At 39.7% G+C, this 22,540-nt stretch overlaps 1 protein-coding gene across 2 annotated transcripts in view; it reads left to right on the top strand.

The window, feature by feature from the left end:
• The window catches only part of TOM1L1 (target of myb1 like 1 membrane trafficking protein), a 47,569-nt gene that overhangs the window by 11,412 nt on the left and 13,617 nt on the right, over window positions 1-22,540 (top strand). For both annotated transcript variants that reach the window (XM_058704678.1, XM_058704676.1), the window contains 8 exons: window positions 314-463; window positions 1,069-1,194; window positions 2,680-2,781; window positions 3,970-4,086; window positions 15,073-15,206; window positions 20,618-20,678; window positions 21,064-21,181; window positions 22,078-22,174. In XM_058704678.1, coding sequence (XP_058560661.1) covers window positions 314-463; window positions 1,069-1,194; window positions 2,680-2,781; window positions 3,970-4,086; window positions 15,073-15,206; window positions 20,618-20,678; window positions 21,064-21,181; window positions 22,078-22,174 — 905 coding nt within the window. The remainder of the gene's footprint in view (window positions 1-313; window positions 464-1,068; window positions 1,195-2,679; window positions 2,782-3,969; window positions 4,087-15,072; window positions 15,207-20,617; window positions 20,679-21,063; window positions 21,182-22,077; window positions 22,175-22,540) is intronic.

A 22,540-nucleotide genomic window follows, 5' to 3' on the forward strand; every position in this document is an offset into this window, starting at 1 on the left:
TAGCCCATGTGTCTGTAGCACTTTACATTTGGCCCTTAGCATTTACTACCAAGTACTGGTATTTAATGGTTTTAATGCTCTGATGATTGTGTCCCGACTCCCCAAGAAATCTGTCCCTCTGAGCACTTACATCATGCCTTCTACTTCTTCACATTCCTAGAACCTCATGCTTTATCATCTATTTTAGTAGACTGTAAATTCTGTTTAATTAGGATGCTGGTGGAAATCATTACTTAGCGATTTTTACCTTCTATGTAGGAGGGTGGTTTTGCCAGAGAGATATAATTAAATTTAAATTTTCTCTCTAATTTAGCTTATTGACATGTGCATGCAGAACTGTGGTCCAAGTTTCCAGTCTCTGATTGTGAAGAAGGAATTCGTTAAAGATAGTCTGGTTAAGCTGCTGAACCCCAGATACACCTTGCCCTTAGACATTCAGAATAGAATCTTGAATTTCATTAAGGTAAGTCTATTGTATGCCTTATGGGATGGAAGGCCTCTAAGATTAGAACTGTAATTATGTACGTCCTGATCGGTCTAGTGACCCTTTTACAAACCTAGGATTGAGCCAGAAAGCATCTCACTCTTTTATTTTCCAGGTAATAGTAATTTATTGGTATTGGATGGTGCCCTATTTCTGAAGAATTTTTAGTTATTTCTGTACTTTTTCTCAGTTTCTGTTTTATTCGTGTCTGATAAGAGAGTGATGTGTATACTTATTTGGCAGATAGGGAAACTGTTCTGAGTAGATAACAGACTGCTTTCAAAGTTATTTGGCAAAGGACCTACTGATGCTATTTTAGAATCTGTCTATTCTGGATTCAGTACAGCAAAAAACAGTAGTACCTATTCCAGGGTTTCATTAAAATGCTGAGGCATGGGAATCTGATGATTAAAAATTTATTATTATTTTAGTCCTGAAAACTTTTTTTTTTGTCCATGGCATTCAAAACCAACTTTCTCTTAGGAGGATACAGAATTGTCAATCTCTCATTTTCTGTCTCCAGCTTACAAATTGTGTTTTGATTTTGCTGTTGTTTTAACCCTGGAATGATTTCTTGAATTCAGACTTGGTCACAAGGTTTCCCAGGAGGTGTGGATGTAAGTGAAGTGAAAGAAGTGTACCTTGACCTTCTTAAGAAAGGTGTTCAGTTTCCTCCCTCAGATGCAGAGGCTGAAACAGCAAGACAAGAGGTAGGAGGCCCTTCTTCAACTGCTACAGAATAAGTCTATTATGTGACTCTTTTCTCTTAGAAAGGGACAACTCTGCCTCTATCCAACTTAAACAAAAAGATGGATTTATAAGAAGGCTGTTGCAATATCTCCTAGAATAACCGAGCCACAAGAAGTTGGTGTTAACTGGATCTTTAAAACAGAGAACCAGGCACTCAAATGTCATTACTTGTTTCTCATTGCAGACTATCTTTTCCCACATAGTAGACCTAGCTCTCAAATTTTCATGTTAGAGCTTTAACTTTTTCAGATTCCAAGCTTAGAAACCTTGGAAAAGGGACCAACATGGGTCAGTCTTCTGCTTCTGAACAAATTAACTGAGATCATATAAGAACAGGTGGCTCCAGAGGGAAATCATTTGGGTAGACTAGAGGAGGGGGCCGTTTTCAAAAGAAAGAACTTGTGCTAGACAGGCAAGGGTCTCCACCATGGGGAGTCATCTGTCAAACTTGTTATTAATCCTGTGTCTATGGAAGAGTTTCTGGATATTCACATATGTTCTTTCTCAAGTTTGCAAATAATTTTTGCAAATTAGCTTTTGAACTTGTAACACTTTGAGTATTGATTATAATTCAGCTCTTGCTGTAATTTCCACAGTGTGAAAAACAGTCCTTCTTCCCTTCTGTAGATTGAGGAGTCCTGCCTTGATGGAAAAGTAGTTCATGTGTATACCTGAAGTCTGATCTTTGTGGAGGCTTTGTCCTGAAGGCTAACTCTTCTACTTATGCAGGCTATTCCCTGCCCCCTAGCCACCTGCCCCAACCTTTTACCTGCATGAGTCTGCTCACCACATCCCTTTTATTCTTTCTTCCAAAGTGTAATATAGTAGTGGCCTAGGACCTCTTACTCAATTGCTCAGTATGTGCTTTGGGGTATATTTAATATGGGAGCATGTTAGGCATATTCTACTGTCAGCTAAATTAAACTCCCCATATTTACAAGATTTCTAGGTGACTTCTGTGGACCTAATGTCAAAACACTGGCCTGAGCCCTGTGCTTCGGGTTCTCCACTCAAGGTTGGAAATGAGGCATTGCCTCGGGGAAGCATTCATTAGTGGAGAAAGGAGATGTCTTGCCAGTCATGGCTTAAAAAGACTTGACAAGGATTGATTTAGGATTTCTTTTTAAAAACCTAAAGAGAGGGCAATAATCTCACATGGCAATTTATCTTGTAGATTCTTGGTATAAACTAAGAGCACTTTATTTATTGTAATTTAGTTAATAATTGTAATAGCCATCTTTTATTGAATACTTTGTTATGGATACACTATTAGTACTGTTCTCAAAATGCTGGTTAGGTTGGACACTTGACAATCGACTTTGGGCCAACACCCTCTACCCAGGACTTTAGTTGAGAGGAGCAATTGAGCCATCTGAATAGAAAAGCTGGGCTTGGGGTGGCTGTGTTAATTCCAATAATAATATTTCCATATTTCACATTGGTAGACCGCTCACATCTCGAACCCGCCATCATCTGTTCCATCCGCACCAGTTCTTCCTACTGTGATTGTTCCCAAGAGCTCTACTATTACATTGGTCCCAGAACAGGTAATAACAGTGACAACTCTACTTATTGATGACTCTAAGTTATCAGCACTTCATATGCAGTTTGTTTGTTCTTAACAACATTGGCTGGTGGAGGGAGGCACATTATTACCCTCCCTTTACAGAGGAGGGGACTGAAGCTTAGTGATACTATGTGACTTATCATGGTTCAGTTCTAAGTAGAATGAATCCTGTGGATTCTGTCTGATTCTAAAGCCCAAGCTCTTAACCATTGTGCTTGGTTAGTGGTTGTCTTTGTGGACACTAGGCTGTGGAATGGATCTTGTGTTGACTAGCCGATTCCTGTTGATCCTACTAGGACTGTCTATAATATACCATTCCAAAGACTTTGGTAATGGGTAGCCTTATTTCTAGCATTAACTGGGCCAACTGAATTACATTTACTTTGTTGTCTATATCTGTCTATCAAAGACCCAGATAACCAGTTATTATTGATACGTATTTATGTTTTGCTATAAGGGAACTATCATTTAAAACTTTGAATTATTCAGTATTCTATAAAAATCCATGTGATTGATTTCTCTTAGAATTTAATGCAAGAAGAAAAAAAGTTTTTCTCTCGATTTTTTTCCTCCCTTTTCTAACACCATGGGAACTAGAAAATGCTAATTTTTTTTCTTCCCATTGGTTTTGCTGCTGACATTTGCCATTTTGTCCAGGTTCCCGTAATAGTCACCTTCTCCTTTCTCCATATTGGTTCTAATCTGACTTTTTTCCATTCACTTTTGACTTTCTTAAAGCAGATGTCTAGATTTATTATGAGAGATCTCAAGTCCTTTTAGAAGGTAACAGATTGTTGAGGTGCCTGGGTGGCTCAGTTGGTTAAGCACCTGACTTCAGCTCAGGTCATGATCTCATAGTTTGTGGGTTCAAGCCCCACATCGGGCTCTGTGCTGACAGCTCAGAGACTGGAACCTGCTTTGGATTCTGTGTCTCCCTCTTTCTCTGCCACTCCCCCACTTGTGCTCTCTCTCTCCTCTCTCAAAAGTAAATAAGTGTTAAAAAAATGAGAAGATAATAGATTGTACATTTATAAAACAATTAGGTATTTATATAAATTTGAAAATATTAAATTTTGCAAAAGACTTTACTAGCAAATGTCCTCTTGGTAGCAGAAAACAGGGTAACCATTCTTTATGTGTCACATTGTGATTGTGTTGCTCTCCACAGATTGGAAAGTTGCACAGTGAATTGGATATGGCAAAAATGAATGTGAGAGTGATGTCTGCCATACTGATGGAGAACATTCCTGGGTCTGAAGACCGTGAAGACATAGAGCTTCTGCAGGTGTAGTATGATTTCATGGACAGTCAGTCACACCGTCTCTTAAGGTTTCTTCCATCTCAAGGCTGTAAGAATAACTAATATTATCTAGTTCATTTTCAGTTGATTTCTAAACTTAGCAAGGACATGCCAGGATGATTTTATCAAAAATGTAATAGTAACTTAGACATGGTTTTTATTCTCTCACAACAAATAATTTAACAACATTAAATCAGTTATAGCCTTGGTCGTATACAATCTGCACTAGTCACTAATTGTTTTTTTTTTTAATGTTTATTTTGAGATGGAGCACACGTGTGCATGCAAGAGAGAGAAGAGGAGAGAGGGAGAAGGAGAGCAAGGGGAGGGGCAGGGGGAGAGAGAAAATCCCAACCAGGCCTGTCAGCACAGAGCCTGATGCAGGGCTCAATCTTATGAACTATGAGATCATCCTGAGCTGAAATCAAGAGTTGGATGCTTAACTGACTAAGCTACTCAGGTGCCTCAGTCACTAGTTGTTTTAAGTATATACAAGTTGTCTCTATATCCATCCTTTCAACAAGCATATTGAGTGATGACAGTGTGGTAAAGGATATAGAAGCCAGGAGGTTGGCCTAGTCCCCAGGGAACTTATGTCTAGTAAGCAAGATTGGTCAACAACCAGTTTAAATAAAGTATTTTAGATGCTGTAATATAAATTTGTGTATCATACATTGGGATCAGGGGTAGGGGCAAAGAGAATAGTGAGGGTTTTTGTTTATTTTTTAATGTTTGTTTATTTTTGAGGGGGGGGGGGAGAGAGAAAGAATGAGTGGGGGAGGGTCAGAGAGAGAGGGAGACACAGAATCTGAAGCAGGCTCCAGTCTCTGAGCTGTCCGTACAGAGCCTGACATGGGGCTCAAACCCAGAAACTGTGAGGTCATGACTTGAGCTGAAGTTGGATGCTTAACTGACTGAGCCCCCGCCAGGCACTGCTCTGCGGTGGTACTTCTTGTGGGAAGTCTTGGATGTCCTGGATTATGCTTTCCTCTAATTTAGGAGTTAGAAAACCATGGCCGGTGGTCCACATGCAGGCCTTGGTCTGTTTTTGTGCCGCCTATGAACTCAGAATGGTTTAAAATTTTTAAAAGGTTGCCAAAAAAAAAAGTCATTTCTCAAACTACATCTATGCATGCCTACTTCCGGAGATCAGCAGGGAGTCAGATACACTTCTTAAGGAACTCTGCACCACTCTCCACCCACTGTAAATGGATTTGAGTTTGTGTTATCTCTCAGGTACACAGGGATAAGAAGAGGATTTAAAACCACAGCTTGAGAGCATAAAGCTCCAGGTGAGGAGTGTTAAGATATGGTCTTGTACAAGTCATTGAGGACCTTATATGCCATGCCAGAGTGGGCCTGATGGCAGAAGGGAACCTTTAAAAGGGATATAAGCTGAAGGACAATATAACCGACATTGAGATGATAAACTCTAGAGAAGCAAGACCAAATTCTAAGAAATATTTGTAGACTGCATTTACCACTTACGGTATATTCTATGGGGGGAAATGACCTCTGTGGTCAAGTAAGTTTGCAAAACCAACTACCTATTATGTTTCTTCTCTTGGAGGTTCATAGAGCTTATTAGTATAGTAAGGATGCCTAAGAATCTTTCTTTAACCCAACATTTTGAAACATATTTGACCAGACAATCCTCATTTGCTGAGTATGTTAACATCCTACAAAACATCAGTGTAATATTCCTTGAGAAACAACTCAATATTTTGGCACAGTGGCTTTAAGTGTATTGTTTTTAGAATCTTTTACATAGGAATATCATATTTTGCTAAGCGTTCTTGGGATTCTTTTTTTTTTTTTTTAATTTTTTTTTTTTCAACATTTTTTATTTATTTTTGGGACAGAGAGAGACAGAGCATGAACGGGGGAGGGGCAGAGAGAGAGGGAGACACAGAATCGGAAACAGGCTCCAGGCTCCGAGCCATCAGCCCAGAGCCTGACGTGGGGCTCGAACTCACGGACCGCGAGATCGTGACCTGGCTGAAGTCGGACGCTTAACCGACTGCGCCACCCAGGCGCCCCAAGCATTCTTGGGATTCTTGGCCTTGGACTTCATTTCTGTTTGTATAATATGAAGAGCTAAGAGGACACTTAAAAAAGATAATGTTAAAATGTCCTATTAGAATAAAAGGAAAATTAATCATTAAAAATAGTTCCTTTGTAGTAATCCTTTTAAAAAATCCATAATTCAAGGTTTTTGCAGATATAAATTTTGTGACTTACGTGTGATGAGCATGTTAACTAAAATTTTTAAGTTAAATATCAAAGTAAGAATATGGGACAGATCATATTTTTAAGAAATGACCACAGCAGTATTTCTAGTGCCATGTGGTCTTCCCAAGCCTTTCAGAGCTTCTACAATGACATGATTTATGACTTTCCTCCCTGCTTCATCCATCTGTGGCAAACAACCCTCCATTAAAAATGTACACAGAAACATTCCATTTAAACATGTGAATCCAGCTCTATACTGTGCGCCATCCTGGACAACACCAAAATGCCTTTTTGTGTCCCAGTGTTCGGGTACAGATGTTTGGTCACATTTTGCAAGGAGAACGCTAATACGTTGTCTTGATGCCAGAGTTTAGGGCTGTGTGTTGCCTTGAATAATAAGGAGTCTTGGGGTATAAAGCAACATTAGAATACCACTCATGTCCCATTGAAGTTGAATAGGTTCTGGCACCTGACTAAGCCTACTGAATGTGTAACTTTCTTCTTCGTTTTATGTTTTTCATTAGTAACACATAGAGCTCTCACGAGGAGTGCTATTCTTAATCTTTTGACAAGAATTGGAATCTTGTACTCTCAATTCCCTCATAAAAGAAAACTATTTCTTTTTTTTACAACACTTATGACACCAAGTGTGTGAGCAAGTGTGTGAGGTGTTTTTTCTTCCCTCACGTTAAACCATTCTGACACTATCCAGAGTTGGCATTGACTCCACAGGTTAAGGACAAGACCATCCCCACTTCAGATGCCTGTTGCAAACCTGAGTATCCCAGACTTTTGACTGACAAGCTGTAAACTGGGGGTTTCCACGATCTTCTCCATGGGATTGACAATTTCCTAGAATGCCTCACAGAACTCAGGGAAACATTTATATTTGTTGTTTTATTATAGAGTGTATTACAATGGATACAGATGAATAGTCAGGTGAAGAGATAAGTCCAAGGTCCAGATGGTTCCAAGTGCTGCAGGAGCTTTTGTACCCATGGAGTTGGAATGTACTACTCTCCTGGCATATGGATGTGTTCACCCACTCTCTAAACTCCTTGTTTTTGGAGTTTTATGGAGGCTTTGTCATGTAGGCATGTTGATTATTACCTCAAATCTTCAGCTTCTCTCCCTACTCAGAGGATGGAGGATGGGGCTGATGTTCCAAGCTTCTAATCATGGTTTGGTCTCTCTGGTGACCAGCCCCCATCCAGGAGTCCACCGAGTCACCTCATTAGAACTAAAGATGATCCTATCACCCAGGGAATTCCATGGGATTTAGGAGTTCTCTGTTAGCAACCAGAGGCAGAGACCAATACATAGATTTCTTATTTTACATATCAGTTGTAGCCATTTAGGTGTCCCCGCTGCATATTTGGGGTCTTTGATGCATCTTCCCATCTTGTTCAGGCCCCAGGCCTTGTCTCCTGCCTCTCGAGGTTATTGGAGCTTGGCAGATGAGTGCCTTACAAGCCTTGTACCTTTATTGCCTCTCCTGTCTTTGGATCCTATTTGTTTTTTCAGTGTTTGAGGATTTCTCATTCTTTCTTAAGAACTTAGGCATGTATGTTAGAATAATATATTGTATCTAGCATTTTTAGGTATTTTGTCATCAAGAAGGTTTTTGGGGTATTGAGTAAAACACTGTCCTAGAAGCCAACAACTATATAGCTTGCTTATTTAAAAAAATTGAGGTAAAATTCACATAACATAAAGTTAACCATCTTGAAGTATATGTTGTAGTGGCATCTAGTGCATTCACAGTGGAACCAGTTCTTGTCTTTGGGTCCAGAACCTTTGGAACTAGTTCTGAAAAGGAAACCCCATACCCATTAAGCAGTCTCTCCCCTGTTCTGTTCTTTTCCCTGTCCCACCTATCTGCTTACTGTTTCTACGGATTTACATATTCTGGATATTTTATATAAATGTAATCGTGCAATATGTGGCCTTTGTGCCTTTTTTCACTTTACTTACTCCACTAACCTTGTTTTCAAGGTTCACTCATGTTGTAGCACATATCAGAATTCCATTCGTTTAGTGGCCCAGTAATATTCCATTGTATGGATATGTTACGTCTTATTTGTGTGTTTATTAGTTGATGGACATTTGGGTTGTTTTCACCTTTTGGCTATTAATGCTATGAACGTTCATCCATATATATATATATATATATATACACATATATATATATGTATATATATATGTATATATATATACACACACACACACACACACATATATGTGTGTGTGTGTGTGTATTTGTATTCCTATGTTCAGTTTTTATTTAACTTTTTTTCAGTGTTTATTTTTGGGAGAGAGAGACAGAGCACGATTGGAGGAGGGGCAGAGAGAGAGAGAGAGAGGGAGACACAGAATCTGAAGCAGGCTCCAGGCTGTGAGCTGTCAGCACAGAACCTGATGCAGGGCTCGAACCCACAAACCATGAGGTCATGACCTGAGCTGAAGTCGGATGCTTAACCGACTGAGCCACCCAGGAGCCCTCTGTGTTGTTCTTTTGAGCCTATAACCTAGGAGTAGCTCTGCTGGGTAATATAGTAATTCTGACTCTGACAGTTCCTTAAAAAGTTAAACTGTTTTCCACGGTGGCTGCACCATTTTACATTCCCGCCAACAAGGTACAAGAATTGTGGTTTCTCTGCTTCCTTGCCAACATTTCTTTCTTTTTTTTAAATAGCTGTCTACTAGGTGCCAAGGGTATCTCATTATGATTTTGATTTGCATTTCCTAATGATATTGAGCATCTCCATAGAGCTTTTTAAAAGGCAAATCAGATCATGTTGTCTTTGCTTGAAACCCTCCAGTGGCTTCCTGTGATGTGGAATAAAACCCCAGCCTCCTTATTCTGGCCACAAAGCCCTCTCTGATCAGCTCCTGCCTACCTCTCCTTCCACAGCACATGGAACTCCTTGGTCCACCTATACTGAACACCTTCCTGTTCCTTGGACACACCAAGTTTGTTCTTGAAATCTTGGAGGATTTCATCCTTGATTGTCCTTTCCCTTTCTAATGGCCAGCTTTTTCTCTTCACTTGGAGCTTAGTATGTTACTTCCTCCAAGAAGACTTTTTGGACTCCCCAGGCTTCAGACTCTAGATTTTTGTCAGCCACTCTCCTGCCCCATCACCATTTCATCCTCCACCCTAGTGCTCTGAGGCTTTTCTCGAATATTCGTTCAGCCCCCTTTGCCTACAAGAAGGGAAGCTCCCAAAGCTTATCTCACTGACTGCTCAGGTTCTGGCTCTCAGACCAATGCCTGGCATGATGTAGTCACTCAAAAAAAAATCTTTTTTTTTTTTTTAAAGTTTGTTTATTTATTAGAGAGTGAGCTAGCAGGGGGAGGGGCAGAGGGAGTAGGGGAGAGAATCCCCCCTGTCAGTGTGGAGCCCAATGCGGGGCTCCAACTCCTGAACTGTGAGATCATGACCTGAGCCGAAATCAAGGGTCAGACGTTTAACCGACTGAGCCACTCAGATGCCCCTCAATAAAAATATCTTTAATAAATGTTTTTCCCCCCTCTAGATTTTATATGGCTTAAAATAAAAATCTTTATCCTTGCTACGAGAGACTGTATCTTCGTTCTTTTGTTTTCCACTTAGATGGTTGGTTGTCCAAATAACATCTAACGATTCATACCACTTCCATTCATTTCAAACACTCCTTCATCACATTCTATATTCTAATACAAAGATGTCTTTCTGGAGGCTGTTCCGTTTGATCTGTTTAGTCCTGTATTGGTATCATACTATTTTAATGATTCTAAGTACGTGTTTTCATGCCTTTGTGGAGTTGGTCAGTGAAACAGATGGCATGGCCAATTTGGATAATTTGAAGAGAGTTTAATCAAGGTACTATTTATTCAGCAAGATATTGCAGGGTTTAAGGAAACTACAGGAGCTAGTTCATTATCCTGTGCTATTAACTAATATCCCTACGCATAAATAGGCAAGAGGGAAGTTTTGCCAGAACTCAAAGGAAAGAATGATGAAGAGCCTTGAGAGTAGAGGTGCTTTTGGTGGAAGGAGTAGATGGAAAAATATCCAGATCTCACTGTCCTCTTTCCCTCCCATTTCCTGCCAGTGCCTGCTGTATGCTGAACTCCATCAGAAGGGAGAGGGCAGGGGACCTGGTGATGTGTTCCCTACAGGCCAGGCCCCAGGGCATAGAGCAGGGCAGAAGAGTGTGGCTGGGGGATCTGGAGGGCAAAAGGCATTCAACACATAGGAAGACTCTAAAAAAAAAAATGATTGGCTTTTCTTGTACTTATACTTTACCAGTGGTCACAGTCTTATTATGCAATTTGTTTACATTAAAACCAGTCTCTGTACTTGGAGTCTCTTCCGGTTTTGTCTGTGAGTGCTTTACCGGCTACCAGCTGTTCTGTTTATTTGCAGCCCCTTCCCTGTGTGTGGCCTTCCATCTGAAATCTAGTAGACTTTCATAAACTCCCTTTTCTGTTCTTCCAGCCCAGGCTGAACAATCAAATCCTGAAGCCCTGCTAACTAGCCGGGCTCTTGCTCTTTGTTGGACACTTAAGCAGTAGAAGTATTTTGTGTGGTAGACCCCTTTCCTTGCCGCCATATTGTTCCTGGACTTTGAACTTGATTGGGGGTGGAAACTGGATTTATTTTCTTTATCTTTTTTATTTTAATTTTTAATGTTTATTTTTGAGGGAGAGGAAGACAGAGGGTGAGTCAGGGAAGGGCAGAGAGAAAGAGACACAGAATCCAAAGTGAGCTCCAGGCTGTGAACTGTCAGCACAGAACCTGACACGGGGCTCGAACTCGCAAACTGTGAGATCATGACCTGAGCCAAAGTCGGATGTTTAACCGGCTGAGCCACCCAGGCACCCCTGGATTTATTTTAAATTGCCACATTGGGGTACAAAGATTCAGAGCCGCATCCCAGTCTGAGTATTTTGATGAGTCCAGAGTATCTACTCTGGTCACATGGATGAAAGATCAGAGCGTGAGTCTTGCCTTTGCTTTCTTGGCATTTTACACTTGGCTTTAGGCCAGTTTTAACTTGAATAGCCGACTTCCCTGGTACCTCCCATTTCAGTCTTCTCTTGTTTTGGCCTAGCCCCAGTAGGACAATGAAAGAAAAGAATGTTTTAGTCTTCAGTAGAATAAAAAAGCAAGTTCTGATTTTGAAGTACAACTAGAGAAAACCTTAGTCTAACTTAGCAGAGAAGTTTAAAATTTCATTGAAAATTTTAGTTGAATCTAAAATTTCATCCTGTAAGGATAATTTGTAACAGGTTGGGGGGGGGGATGTAAAATTTAAAAAAGTCCTCTTTCACTAAACACTCTTACTGTCTTTACCATTCAGAAACTTGTGGAAGGGACTTTCAGTGTCACTGAGACCATCTCCCTTTCTTAACAAAAAGGGGTTGATGTGCCTATACAGTGGCAAGTCACGGAGATGGGGGGAGAACCTTGTTCTCCTGAACCTATGTTCTATCCATTATACCAGCTTGTTTCTCATTTTGAGCCCCAAATTGACTTTCTAGGATAGGTTGCTAACCAGTCTTTACATACCTCTCTAGCTGGGTTGGAAGCAACTTGAAGGCAGTAACTAAGCCTTATACTTCTAAATCGATATAACTATGTGTATTTATTGTACATGCTTTGCACACTGAATGAGTTCATTAAATTTCTGTTGAATTCAATAGATCAAATGCTTTTTTGTTGAAGAATTAATGATTTAGGAAAAAAGAGCTAAGGGGTTACTGAAGACAAAGGCTTTTGGAGAAATAAAATGTTGACCATATTTGGTTAGAGAAAAGGGTCAGAGGATTCTAATGAGTTAATGATCTTTCTGAGTATTGACAGTTAATTTGCTATTCACTCAGCTGATGTCTGTGTAAGGAAAAAAAAAACTACGAGCAAGTTAAACTGAGAAATGTTCAGTTTTAGGGTGGGGGTTAGTTTTTATTTTTTTGCAGATAGAGACGTTCTCTGGGTCTCTTGCAGTCTGGGTGGGTAGGATTGAGAGGGAGGAAATATGTTATGGGCTGATAATAGGGGTATTGCCCTGCAGATAGTACTTCCAGAGAAGGCTTGCAAGAAACATATTTCTTCCCGCTTTTACTTTTTCAGGGCAGATATTCAGGCATTTCTGGTTTTCTTTTCATGAGTTGTGTTGTGTTGCTGAACGTGATCCAGTTACCGCTGGAATTGAAAGTGTGATAGCGCCTCCTCCCTTAATCCCTGAGTTCTCTGTGGAGGACCAGGAGCCATCTGGATATCAGGAGAGGAAGCGCTTAATGAGCTCCTTTTTGTTTTGCTCCAAAGACTTTCAAATTAATTGTTAAATTCCCTGAGAAGCCTGAGAAGCCTACCTTTGCTTTGATACGGTATTAAAGGGGTGCAATTCCAGAGGCTCCATGATGGACATATGCACCAACAGCTGTTGCTGTGTGTTTTGACTCTCTCCCCCTGGCTCCCCACATCCATGGCCCTACAGGTGCCTGCTGTGGGGAACTTCTGACCTGTCCTCTTGGTTCATGGTGCTTGATCTAGGCTGTTTCCAGGTGGCTTGGCCCTCCTGTGAGACAGACATCAATTGCAAAGATCAGAGTGGTCTGGCTTTTGAAGAGGTTTTTCAAATTCTGCTTTGCAAACCTGCTGAGAGATGCGGTGTTCTTTCATGTTTCCATTCCAGCTGTCTTTTGAGAGGGCAAATGGAGGGTTTTCTTGTGACCAGGGGCTATTGATATTGGCTGCAAATTCATTTGAAATTAATTTCTACATTTTTGTCACAGGTATCTAACAGCCATTGTATTTCCTTGATCTTGACATTGCTGTAGCAAGGCTGCCAGTGATCAAGAAGAACAATTTCATTATACTCACTAAGGGAAAAGTTCTCATTCATCATGGGGGTTATGTCGAATGCCGTTCTTCGTTCTCTCTTTTGCATGATATTAGGTCCTGAGTAATAGCATGACTATTACAGGATTGTATTAGTTTTGTAGTTAAGCTTCTAGTGATACTTCCTTATGCAATCATTAATACATTTATTGACTGCCCACTGTATGCCAGACACCATGGGGTTTCAACTTTACCATTTTCTATTCTCACAACAACCCTACAAGATAGTTGGTATCTTTGTTTTACAGATGCATAAAAAAGCAAAACAAACTAAAACTGAATCTAAGATTTAATTAAATCCCATATTAGGTATGTATATGGAGAGGCCTTTGGTCTACTGAGTCTGAGATCTGTTTTCTTTGTACTATTCCAGGGGGTCATAAGTAAGCCCCCTCTCTTTGTTTTATTAGGATAAAACACCCATCATTTGTTTGCATATCATCCCTGGTTACTTTCATGCTATAATGGCAAGAGTTGGATAGTTCTCACGGAGAACATGTGGTCCACAAAGCAAAAAATAATATTATCTGGACCTTTAAGAAAAAAGTTTGCCAAGCCCTCCTGATAGTAGCCACATCATTAGCAAATAGGACAGTATTTCTGGCTGCGTACTGCAGTGACAAAATCCAGAGCCTGTCTGTTCATCTGTCTGTATCATTTTTTTCATTTTCGTTTCCTTTTGTCTTCTAAATATTTTTGTTAGGATTCTGTAGTGGGTAGGGGCTTTTACCTCTGAGTCTCAATGCCGGTTATTAATGGTTTGATGGATTTATTAAGTGATTTCCTGTCAGGACCTTGAAGTAGATTGTTTGAGATTCTAAATGGTTTTGCCAACTGTAAGTTTTTCTGTGTGTCTGTCTGTCTCAAGGGGAAATGAGTCAGGTAATGGAATAGTCTGACGATTTAGCAAGTTCAGTAGCTCTCATTTTGAAGATGTTTTTGCCTGACCTTAATGTACTATTATGTTTACAAATTCTAGCTAAGGTAGGTTTGAAGAAATAGGAATATTAGTTTTATGCTCCTCAGCCTTGCCTATGAGGACGGAAGTTTTGTGAGGCAGCAGTTTTCAAATTGTCTGTGTACATAAACACTTTAGGATGCTTACTAAAAACACATGTAGATTCCCAGACCCTCAGTCCTGGAGATTCTGAATCCATGGGTCAACTGTAGGTGTCCCTGATGCTTCTAAGGAGACTGGGCAGTGATTCTAGGTAGTCCACATAAGGATAGTATCCATGACTGTTTTTTTTTTAATCTTGGTTCAGTTTACCTTGAAATGTGAATGTTGTAAAATTTATTTAAGTAAAACATCATAGGAAAATTATGCTGCTGTAAATGTATTTTAACTACTACTTTCTTGTACTACTGCTAATAGTGACAATAAACATTTTGTGTTTTATGTAGTGCTTTATAGTTATGGAGTTCCTCATTATACACATCTCATTTGCTTTTTATGTCACCCCTTGAGGTATAGATGTGGCAACTAATATAACTTTGATTTGTCAAACAAGGAAACAGATTTGGAAAACAAGTGATTTCTGTATTCTACAGCTAGTAAGCCATACCTCTAGAATTCCTGTACACCAGTTCTAATTTTGAGCCTGGTGTTCTGTGCAGTATACCATAGTGTCCTTATGACACCTATTTTGGTTTTTAGAGGAAAGTATAATCATGTGCAACTCATTGCCTTCTGATAAGAAGGATGAGTTGTGCATAATTAAGTCCTTCAGTAATCTCCCATAGGTGACTCACTGCGGAGGTGATAACCAGCATATACAGATTGGCAAATCGGTTGTCTTTATAGAACTTCCCTAGCACAGAAGAAGAAATGTCTCTCCTTTCTTTGACAGAAGCTTTATAAGACATGTCGGGAGATGCAGGAGAGGATCATGGACCTGCTTGTGGTGGTGGAGAATGAAGACGTAACCATTGAGCTAATTCAAGTGAATGAGGATTTGAATAATGCCATCCTTGGATGTGAGAGGTGAGCTGATGGTGCACCCTCCCCTCTTCCAATTCTGTTTTTCCCACCAGTTGCTCAGCATTCTTATAAGAGTGTCTACCAGGTGAACCTCAGTTAAGATCAAGAACAACTTCAGGATAAGGCCGCCTTCCTTCCAAGATAGGGAATGTTGTCCTGGCCTTCTGGGAGCTTGTGATATGGCTTGCAAGAATGAGAGCACATCTGAGCAGTGCCAGGAGCATTCTTAAGCACTCTCAGGCTGTATATAAACATTTGACCATGGTGGGGCTTGGACCTGATACTGTCTGCACAGAGTACATTGTAGACTCAAACAAATGAAGCGTGTAAACAAAGCAGGGAGATTTATTCTAAGTTTGAGATGGACAAAAACATAGAATGTGCACAGGAGATGGGAGGATATTTTATTTATTTTTTAAATAATTTTTTAAAGTATATTTTTCTTTGAGAGGAAGATCGAGAGCAAGCAGGGGAGGGACAGAGAGGAGACAGAATCCCAAGCAAGCTCTGCACTGCCAGCACAGAGCCTGATGCTGATGTGGGGATCAAACTCACGGATCACAAGATCATGACCCAAGCTGAAGTCAAGAGTCGGATGCTTAACCAACTGAGCCATCCAGGCACCCTGGGAGGATATTTTATATGAAGAAAATAGTCTGTGTAAAACCGTACCAGTCAGTAAGGACATTTTGTATATGAACATAGATTTTTTTTTAATTGCCATTCAGAAAAGTATGAAGGCAAAATTGTAAATATACTAAAATGTTAATGACAAAATTATTTTTTCCTAAATTTTTTTATCATTGTGATCATGTAGAGAACATATGCTTTTGTTTCTCTCTTGATTTTATTCATTGTATAACAAGTATTGGTATAGCCTATTTTTTTTAAGTTTATTTATTTATTTGGTAGTGGAGGGGCAGAGAGAGAGGGAGAAGGGGAATCTCAAGCAGGCTCCACACTGTCAGCACAGAGCCTGATGCCTATAGAGCTCAATCCCATGAACTGTGAGATCATAACCTGAGCTGAATTGAGTCAGATGCTTAACCAACTGAGCTACCTGGGTGCCCCTAGTATATGTTTTTTAATGCTTTTGATAAACCATTTTGTATTTTTGTTTAAAAAAATTTTTTTTAATGTTTATTTTTGAGAGAGAGAGGGAGAGAGACAGAGCATGAGCAGGGGAGGGGCAGAGAGAGAGGGAGACAGAATCCGAAGCAAGCTCCAGGCTCTGAGCTAGCAGCACAGAGCCTGACGTGGGGCTCGAACCCATGAACCATGAGATCACGACCTGAGCCGAAGTCAGATGCTCAACCGACTGAGCCACCCAGGTGCCCTATAGTTGCATAATAATAGTCCATGTTTCTCACAGTTCACTTATTAGGCATTAAGTTGTTTCTAAGTCATTCATCAAAATAAGAGTCTTATAATCTATTGTAATAGGCAAGCCTATAAGTCAGAAAAATATCTTAAATCGTACGTACAAATATACACACTTGGAAATTGGAATAAGTACAGTGGAACCAAGTACAAGAGGTCTGTCTGGTGAGAATAGCAGCCGGACTTAATCTGGGTGGAGAGAAGGCAGGGGGAGTGTGTCTGAGGAGGTGCCATGTGAGGAGAGAACTGCAGAATGAGTGGTCGTTGGTTAATAGGAGCAGAGCAAGAGCTTGTATGGTATGTGAGGCTATGGAAAGTAGACAGGCCTGGGGGGAGAATGAGCATCCAGAATCCAGCCCCAATCCAGCCCTGTGGCATGCCTAGACTGACAAGTGACATCTTCCTCTGTTTTCATGTAGAGTACTGTGTATAAACATAGCTTCATGTGGAATCTAACAAAAACAAAAAAACAAGAAAAGCAAAAACAACACAAAACCAACTAAGTTCCTAGGTGCAGAGGAACATGGTGGTGGTTGCCAGGGGTGGGGAGTAGGAGAAATGGGGGAAAGGGGGGTGTCCAAAGGTAAAAAAATAAAATAATTAAAAGCAAGGAACAGCAGCCAAATGTAATGTGTGGGCTTTATCCAACTTTGAACACACTAATATTAAAAAGCATTTAGATACTAATGGGAGAAATTTGAGCATGGATAGAATATTAATATTTCAGGACTTAAGGGGGGAAATATAATGGTTAAACAGGTGGTTCAGTTGGAAAATGTCTTTATTTTTGGCGAATACCTTCTAAAGTATCTACAGATGAGGGGCATCTGGGTGGCTCAGTTGATTGAGCCTCCAACTCTTGATTTCGGCTCAAGTCATGATCCCAGGAGCATGGGACCAAGCCCTGCATGGGGCTCCATGTTGAACATGGAGCCTGCTTGAGAGTCCCTCTACCCCTCTCCCCCTTTCCCTCTCTCCCTTTCTCCCTTTCTCCTTCTCCCTTTCTACTCCCCTTCTCCTCCTCTCCTCCCTCTCCCCGACTCACGAGCATGCTCCCTCTCTCTCTTACTCTAAAAAAAAATAAATAAATAATACAAAATGTCTAGGGATGAAATGTCATAAAGTATATGATTTTAAATATTTCAGTGAAAAATCTATAAAGCAAATGTGGCAAAGGTACATGGTTATTAAATTTAGCTGATGAATAAAAGGGTGTTCATTATACTGTTCTTTTTACTTTCCTATAGGTTTGAAAGTTACCTAATAAAAAGTTAAAGCAAATGAACCTGGGTTAACAATTAATGTCACCTACATAAAACAACCTACTTTGGCACTTTTAAAATGTTGTATAAAACAGTTGTACATAAATGAACCCATAGGTGTATTTTAGGAATCTGAGAAGAGAAACAGAAAACCCTAGTTCCAGGCAAGTCTCATGTTCTCTTTCCAAACCAATCCGTAGGACTTCCTGTGAAGTAATTCTAGAGCCTCTGAGCTCCCCATGCTTTTTCTAGATCCTCCTTTCTCAATAGGAGTGATGTTGGCATTTGGGGTAAGACAGTTTTCCCTTGTGTGGTCCCTCCTTAGTGATTCAGAAGGGAAATAGGGAATAGGACTGGATTCAAGTTTGTTTTTTGTTTTTTTTTTATTCAAATCTTGATGATTTGGGGAAAATTGCTTACTTTTTTAAGACTGAGGTTTGTTCCTGTTTGTTAAAGATACTACCACCTATTTGGAGGGTTTCATTTTTTTTTGAAAATTAAATGAGTTAATGTATATAAAAGCACCTTGGGGAATGCTAGCCCATTGACACTCATTAAATATTTATTCTATCTTCTCCCCATTAGCATCCCTCTGGGCCTTTTAGAATTTTTTCCATTGATCAAGAATGAACCAGGAGAATCAGTGAAGTAAGACCAATAGCTATGAATAGGTTTTTTCCTTCACTATCTCGTATGTACTGCCTATCAGAGACAGCAGCCATTCATATGAAGGGATGACTGGGCGTTGACTGAACGCTGAACAAACTCATGCTGTTGCCTTTGTTTTCTGTGGTATGACTCAGTAAGTGGAAAAATAAGGAATACCGCATGGTTTTCATCAGAGTGCTGCCTTCTGGTTTTCATCTTGGGGAATTCTATTACAAACCATTAAGACCACTGACTAAAAGCTTCCTCTGAAGGGAAATGTGTATTTACTTGGTCTAGGTATCAGGAGATTGGGTTCCTTCTGTGAACAGCTCATTCTCATTCAGCTCTGAACCATGTGTGTTAAACCCAACTTCAGTCAGTTGTGATATAGAAACACTGAAGTTTTAAGATTCAGAGAGAATTTTTTCACCTCTAAAGGATAATATTCTTGGTGTATTCATTTCTTATGGCTGCCGTAACAAATTATCACACATTTTAGTGTCTCAAAAAAGCATGAACCTAACTACCTTACAGTCCGTAAGAGCCTGAAATGGGTCTCACTGGGCTAACATCCAGGTGTCAACAGTGCTATGTTCCTTTTTGGAGGCTCTCGAGGAGAATCCGTTTGCTTAATTTGTGCAGCTTCTAGAGCCTGTCCACAGTCCTTGGCTCATGACCCCTTTCCTCCATCTTCAAAGACAACATCATCCAGTCAAGTTTTTCTCACATTGTTTCATTTTTGCTTCCTCTTCTGCCGCCTCTTCCACATTAAAGGGGCTTTGTGCTTACTTTGCTTGTCTGTGTAATCCAGGATAATCTCCCTATTAAAGTCTCCCTTCCATTTGCCATCTAACCTAACATATTCACTGTTCCAATGATGAGGATATAGAGATCTCGGACAGGGGGCATTTTTCTATTCATCACAGTCTGCTCTCTTGTTCCCTAAAGATTCACATCCATCCATATGCAAAGTACATTCACCCTATTCCAACATCCCCCAAAGTCTCTGCCCCTGACATCTAGGGAAGAGTTGTACAAATAAGAAAACAGAAGTTTGTTACTCAAGGCTGGATCTGTGAGGGTTGTTCATACCCAGCCCATAACTACCATACAAGAAACCAATGCCATAAGTAGGTGGAAGAAAAAACCATGTGTTTTAGAAAGGGAAAGAAGCTTACATGTTCCAATTTAGGAACCCTAAGTGCATGTTCCAAACTTAAGGTGTGTAGGTTCTTTCAGTCAGTGTGTTACGATACTAATACTACATGATTCTGAAGCAACTCTCAGTTTGCAAAGCATTTCCACATTAATCCACTTGTATTATCTTTCTAGGGGTTGCCCCAGAAAATAACATTCTGAGGAAATGCTTCAAATGCTGCTGGTCTCTTTTAGTAGATGGAGAACTGGGATCAAAATTATATCCTGACACTTAAACCTTGGACTTGTGCCTTCAACTTCATTCTTCTTCCAAACCTATTGTTTATTTATCTGCTCCTCTTTTATTCCCAGTGAACAAGCAATGTACAAGCAACTTAAGTTGTAAAAGGTCAATATGTTTAGTAGGGATCAGGTGTCTTTATAAAAAATGAAGATAAACAGTGAAATTATGTTAAAAAATCTTTGTATTTTTATGGAACATTATTTATAATGGCAGAATTGGAAGCAACTTAAATGTTTGAGATCAAGAGTAGTTAAATGTGTGCTACATCCCTAAGGTAACATCTGCAGGTCACTAAAAATTGCATTTCTGACTAGAAAAATGCTCACAACATAACAGAATTATGTGAAGTATGATTGCAACTAAAGTTCAACATAGATTTACAGAAAAAAATTTACAGAAAAAAAATACAGGAAACACATCATGGTGTTAATAGGGACAATTTCTAGGTGATGGAGTTATTATTATTTGTTTTTAATATGTATTCATTTTGTCACAGTTTTCTCTTAAAGCATTATTACCTCTATAAACTGGGGAAAAGTTATTAAAGTACTTCATTGGGAGTCGATGGGGATGAAGTGGTTTGTCTTTGTTCCTGAATATTTGAATATTAATAATTTGTAAAGGATTATAGCATTTTCGTATTTTTTTTCTTTTAAATGCTTACATTTTGCTAACTCAAACAGATTTACTCGGAACCAACAAAGGATTTTGGAGCAAAACAGGAACCAGAGGGAAGATGCCAATGTAAGTGAACAGAAATGTAATAAAATAAGCAATTGAACATTTTATAAATTGTATAGTAGGGAGCAAGGCTTACCTAAGAAAAGTCTTAAAACGGAGGAGACATTAGCAATTTGGAGTGATTTTGGTGGTATAGAGTATTTTCTGTGACAACTTGATGTTACTAAGTTAATAAGAGGTCATAAGGTTGTCTAAGCAGCAACCATGTACATGGTGAGATGTGATTAGTAGGAGTGTTGCCTGTTGAATAGAGAATTCTCCTTGAGTTGCATCTAAATAGGATTTTCCTTTCCCCCCAAAAAACAAAAAAAGTCTCCGGGGAGAAAGCCATGATAAATTACCTGACACATTTTTTTCTGAATTTTGTTTTTGGTTGCTTTGTTTTCAGACTACCAGTGAACCTTCTGCCCCATCCTGTGATCTCTTGTACCCAAGGCTCAGCCCTCCAATGCCGAGGGCCACTCTGGGAGAACTCAACACCGTGAATGCTCAGCTTTCAGACTTAAGTAAATAAGCACATAGGCCTTTTCAGCAGAAGAGCTTGATGTGAAACTGTGCTCCTTGGTTTCTTGATTAAATGCAACCTGAGAAAGACTGAAGTCAATTTGAATGTCAGAGAACTATATCAGGAGATGCAATTATTTATTGACATATGGTTGGGTCAAATCCAGTACAGCCATGGGATGTATCTGGGGGAGTAGGTCCCTGAAACTCATCCCCCTGGTTTAGAATCTCATCCAATTCACCTGCCTGCTTTTATAGAGGTAGTTCAACTCCATGGCCAAACTTAAAACTACTCTGAACCACATACTATATTACCTTGAGTTTCTCTGCTATGTCACAGCATTAGGTAAGGGAATATTTGATGCAGATAGAGAAAGTCAGGAATTAAGTTGACTGATCTACATGCCGGTGAAATGGAGAGGGGAAAACATGGGCTTTTGCAGTAGAAGTCCAAGTTGAAATCTCTGTGGTCTGCCACCTTTTAGCTACCCAGCCTTGGAGACTTTCCTACCTTAGGGTGTCTCACTTAGGATTATAGGAAGTTAAGAGCTTGGGGGAGGAGAGGGTAGAGTTCCATATATGCCCTAGCTTCTTACTTTTGTGTTTGATGGAGTAAGACACACAAAATCTCTTCCATTCTAGATCAGTTTGGGATTTTAGAAAACCCAATATATTAACATTTGTTACCTTTACAATATCCTTTTTGTGTGTGTGTGGTGGAATTTCTTTCCAGTTACCAATTAATAATGTTCTTTAGTTTCTGTTTGAGGAAATCATGTGATTTTACGGTGGCAGAAATATCTGAGTCTCTCTTTTTGCTTTTAATTTTATTGTGGAAAATCCAACAGAACAACTGAATGACAAAATCTTTTAAAGCCAAGTCCATTTTATATTCTAGATTTCAGGTCTCCGAGTCCTGTTGTAACGAACAACTTGACACCCAGTCTTCATCCACAGGTGGATTTGCTAGCCTGGGAAGATACAGAAACACCCCTGTAAGTATGTCAGTAAGAATCTGGAGCTAATACCAACTCATTCTAATTCCTCATATTCAAGAAAGCATAAGAGAAAAAGTAGAGACTTAGGAATTGGACAGTCCTGAGTTAGAATCTCAGCTCTGCTTTCTACCAGCTTGGTGACCTTTAATGAGAAACTTCACCAGCGTGAGCCTTCCTTTTTCTTCTGAGAGTACTTTCTAGGATTCTTACAAAGATTGTGTAAGATGCTATAGTACCTCCTAATTAGGCAGTTGATACATAAAACCTTCCATAAGTTGTTATTTTTCAGTGGTAACAGGGAAATTGAATGACAAGAGAGTAAAATCAAACAATGGCCACACAAGTTACAGAGCACTTGCCACT

The sequence above is a fragment of the Neofelis nebulosa genome, chromosome 16 (genome assembly GCF_028018385.1).
Source record: "Neofelis nebulosa isolate mNeoNeb1 chromosome 16, mNeoNeb1.pri, whole genome shotgun sequence".
In the NCBI taxonomy this organism is placed as follows: domain Eukaryota; kingdom Metazoa; phylum Chordata; class Mammalia; order Carnivora; family Felidae; genus Neofelis; species Neofelis nebulosa.